Source organism: Buceros rhinoceros, unplaced genomic scaffold (assembly GCF_000710305.1).
Source record: "Buceros rhinoceros silvestris isolate BGI_N320 unplaced genomic scaffold, ASM71030v1 scaffold24328, whole genome shotgun sequence".
Classification (NCBI taxonomy): Eukaryota; Metazoa; Chordata; class Aves; order Bucerotiformes; family Bucerotidae; genus Buceros; species Buceros rhinoceros.
In genome coordinates this window covers 567-4,809 of record NW_010426685.1, presented here as the reverse complement: position 1 = coordinate 4,809, position 4,243 = coordinate 567, and the positions used below count along the sequence as shown (strand labels likewise).

Below are 4,243 nucleotides of genomic sequence, written 5' to 3'. Positions count from 1 at the left end.
GCTGGCGCCGGCCCCCTGCCGCTGCTTTCCAAACCAGCCCTCCATCGCTCCCACGGCGGGGCCACGGCTGCTGCTGGTCACCGTGCTCCGTCTCCCCCCGGGCTCCCACCTATTCTGAGGAAGGCGAGACCAGATGTGCTGAGTCACGGCGCGGTTCCCAGAAATGACGTTGGCCCCAGGCGGCCCCGCTCCCCTCGCACGGGCAAGGCGCAGGCAGCGCACAGCAGATGTTCCCGCTCCCGCCAGCAAGCCCAGGATGCCTTTAATAACATGTGGGAAGTTATCTCCCACAATTTCCTTTGCATATGCAAGCCTGTGTCAGACCCCCGGGAAGGAATTCATTTTCAGTGCAGCAGCCTGTCTTGAATGAATCAAGAGATTATAACAGGGAATTTAACGATGCTTAGATGGCTCCTAGGATATTATTTCTGAGGATCCTTCCGCATTAAGGCTTAAAATCACATCACAAGAATGATGTCATCTTTCTTGCTCAATACACGAACTCAGTCCTGCCAGACGGTTAGCAGCCCCTCTTCCCAGTGTTTGCTGTCTTATTAACAACTGGCAGGGCCAGGGCTGGCATACTGGTCTCCTCCTATGCTGGATGCAAGCTCCCAAAAAACGTGGCTGAAAGAAACATTTTGTAGCCTTATGACTGTGAAAACAGTTGTCTGCTTTGTAAAAACGCTCATGCAAATAACTGCCTCTGCAATGCCGTATGACACTGCAGAAAGATGATCTGAGAAAACCAGAACGATGCAATTAGGTAGGAAGAAAGGGGTGTGGAGAATGCTGGTGCTTGCCCCGGGTTTCACTGGATATGAGGTCGGGATATTGCTAAGGCAGGCAGACACCTGGGCACAGAGGCTTGGATATATTTCCAAATCCACCAGCTTAGACACGGCCTAAATGGCTAGAAGGTCACAAAACAAATCCATAGAGGGAGATGGGGCTGAAGGAATGTTCTCTAATAATTAATAGTGGGTCTGTGAAAGAAATGAGCATTATGCCAACTGATAAACTGGAAGCATACTCCCCAGCACAGACTTCCCAAGCCAAAACAAATTGGCTGGTGCTCCTTTCCAGCTTATACTATGGAGCACAAATTAGGCATCACCTCTGACGTTAATGGATTTTTCCCTTCACTAAGATCCACAGGCTGCTCTTTTAACACTTTCTGAAGCAGGCTAGAAAAGCCTATGTCTTGAACGATACAGGCTGAAGACCACCACCACTGTGTTACAGCAATTCTATTCACAACCCCAGAAAAAAGGTCACCAAATGTATCGCAACTCCAGAGCAAAAGATTATGCAGTACTTTCACAGCTTCTTCATAGCTGGAAAAAATCAAGGATACGCGATATTTACAGAAGCGAGAATGACTTTCTGCTGTGAAGAAATGCAAAATAAACTACCCCTACAGTAAGCAGCAGAACTATTTCTTTGTTCAGTCTAGAACCGATCCCTTCTGGAAGACAGAGATGCGAAGGGCCGTGCATCTGCCCTGCTCTCTCCACCCTCACAGTCCCTACGTCCGAGACAGCCAGGCTTTTACTCGGCTTAGTCCTCCCCACCAGCTCTGTTCGGGCCTGGCAGTGCACAGAAGTTGCCCCCTGTGTTCACACAGGTCTGAAGCAGGAAGTGACCCAGCTTCTCAGCTGTACTCATTTAGTGATCTGCTTACTGCAACATGGTGCTGTTTTTTCCTGCTTACCCGCCAAAAGTATTTTCTGTTCGCATTCTTGGGAACCGTATCGCTGGTATAGATCTCTCCTACCAGGGGTCCAAAGCGCGTTCCTTTCGGGATGTACTCTTTGCTTATAACTCCAGTGACCTACAAGAAGAGCAGCACAGGATCAGTCCACTGCCAGGAGAAACTGAAAAGTCTTCCTTCCTCTGCCCTGTCCTCTGAACTTAACAAGGTAAAGCAACCGAGGCAAGAAGTTTTTAGTGACCGGTCAGCAAAACAGAAATAAATTAACAACTGTGCTGGATATGATACGACAAGCTTTGTTAGTTAGTAGCATCTTACTGAGACATATGGAAGCCAAAGATGAACACCCCCTGAAAAATGTGTTTTGTGGAAATACGTTTACAAGAAGAAACAGTAAGTGAAATGTACAGAGACTGTCAAGTATCTTCAGAAGTTATTTCTCCTCAAGAAAGGCAATCTCTCCCCAAGGCAATCCCCAAAAGTCTAGTTCCAGCAAACAAAAATATTCAATAGCTATCAATCACTTCACTGCTACAGAGCTGACTTTTCTAATAAGTTAGGAACTGGAATGACTGCTCCTCCAGATCAGAATGAAACCTCCCCACCCACCCCACCCCCCCTTCTTCACTCTGTACCCATCCTGACAGCTAAAAGGAGAACAACAGAAAAAGAGACAACCTACAATTCTCTCACCAGCATACAGTGGCATACAAAACTGAATACGAAATGGCTTTGGGACATGTACTCACAGATCACCCCCTTTTATAAAAAGGAGGCAGCAGTTCCGGTAACACATGGCAAGTGGGTTTGGTCAAAAAGGTGTAAGGGTTTTGATGAAAATGCTCCACTATGCTAGGTCTAAGAAATGTACTCTAGTCGTTCGGCTTCCTTCTTGACAGTAATTACACCAAAAAAAAGTCACTGACCACAAATCAGGAAGCAATTCATCATTATTCAGAAGAACGTGCCTTGGAGTAACCCTTTGCAAAACACTGCTGAGTTATTGGTTTTGTCTCTCTCTGTTCCTCACCCATCTTCTTAAATTTAATGTATCCACACAATGTTTGAAAACCGAAAATATTGTAAACCAAAACCCCCAAGCTTTTGCAAGACTGTGCCTGCTGCACAGAGAGTGGAAAAAAAGGAAGGTAAAAGGCCCATTAATCTGGTACTACAATCAGACTTTTATGGCCAAAGGTATTAATCATATCCCCTTCACAGGTTTGGCAATTGTCTTTTTGCTTGCCAGGGTTTCAGAATGAGACAGGAACAGCTAAAGCGGTTGGTGAACATCGGTAGTTGGGATTACTGCTGTCTGTACCCTGCGAGGAATCAACCTTCTTACGAAAGCAGATTAGCACTCATCAGACCCTGCAGACAGCTCACTTGGGTGAGCATTTCTTTTTCTTCCTAACAGTCCTTCACAGCAAGGGACAGTAAAAACCCTGGACGGTAGACGGCACCTCACAAATCAGCCAAGCCTTGTGATTTTCTCGTGCTACATTTTCTTCTGCTCTATCACCCTTGGTGTGAGAGGGGGACAGACAGAGAAATATTTGCCTGTGTACTGGTCAAGATCAAAAACCCTAGTAAACAAACTAACGTCTATCACAATTTCACGTTAAATGTCAAAATAAAGGGGACAAACAACAGCCTTGAAATCAAGGAGGTAATCCACCCAGAAACAGATTGCAGGGTGTACGTGGTGCCTGTTTGGGCTTCTCTGTGTTTCAACAGGTGTTTCAGCACACCACAAAAGAAATTAAACATCAGCAACATAGGTAGTTAAATGCTCCATTGATCTGTGCATCTGGACCAAAGAGAGAGAAAAGGGATTTCCAGAAATTTTCCTACACCTACCACAACCTGAGATGAGCTCAGTGGCTCAGTATTATTTTTGTCTTGCTTGTACATTTCTCATAGAGAGCTGAAAAAGGCAGATGTTCTTCTCATCTTCCCTATATATCTTCATTTACATCCATCTGCGCTCTCATGAAAAGTTCACAACCAAGCTACAGCACACCCTACCAGTTTTACTGCACGGCAGCTCGAGTTTTTTTCACAGTTTTAAAATATCTTGGCCTTAATTAAAATGACTTTAATGAAATTCTCAGAATCTCTAGAAATCACTCCTCAAACTAGTCAACTTGAAACACTCACTGAACTGGTGTCTCTGACACAGCAGATACTTTTTGATATCCACCTTACAGGCAGCGTTTGTTTCTGCCCCAGCGCAGCTGAACACAAGGATGATTTCTCACCCTGTACCCATCAGAAGGTTATTTCGGCAGAGGATGTTCTGCACACCCACGTCTGCCAACCCTGTGTTTTTGTTAAACCGGACTACAGCTCTCCAGGTGACTTTTAACCGAGGGTGTCTTTCTGGACAGCAATATCGGGCCTCCATTGTGCCCCCACAAGCTCAGCTGCTGCGGTCGAGGAGGGGTACCCTCCAGGAGAGGGGTGCCAGCAGTGCCACGGCAGGCTGACCCAGGCTGCCAGCAGCCCCGCTGCCGCAGCCAAAAGCGG

The 4,243-nt window shown here is 46.3% G+C and overlaps 1 protein-coding gene across 1 annotated transcript in view; it reads right to left on the bottom strand.

Moving 5' to 3' along the window:
- Positions 1-1,834, bottom strand: part of PRDM1 (PR domain containing 1, with ZNF domain) — a gene marked incomplete at its 5' end in the record, with an annotated part of 14,467 nt that extends 12,633 nt beyond the window's left edge. The window contains one exon of the mRNA XM_010141617.1: positions 1,715-1,834. Within this exon, the coding sequence (XP_010139919.1) occupies positions 1,715-1,834 (120 nt within the window). The remainder of the gene's footprint in view (positions 1-1,714) is intronic.
- Between the last annotated feature and the right edge of the window lie 2,409 nt (positions 1,835-4,243).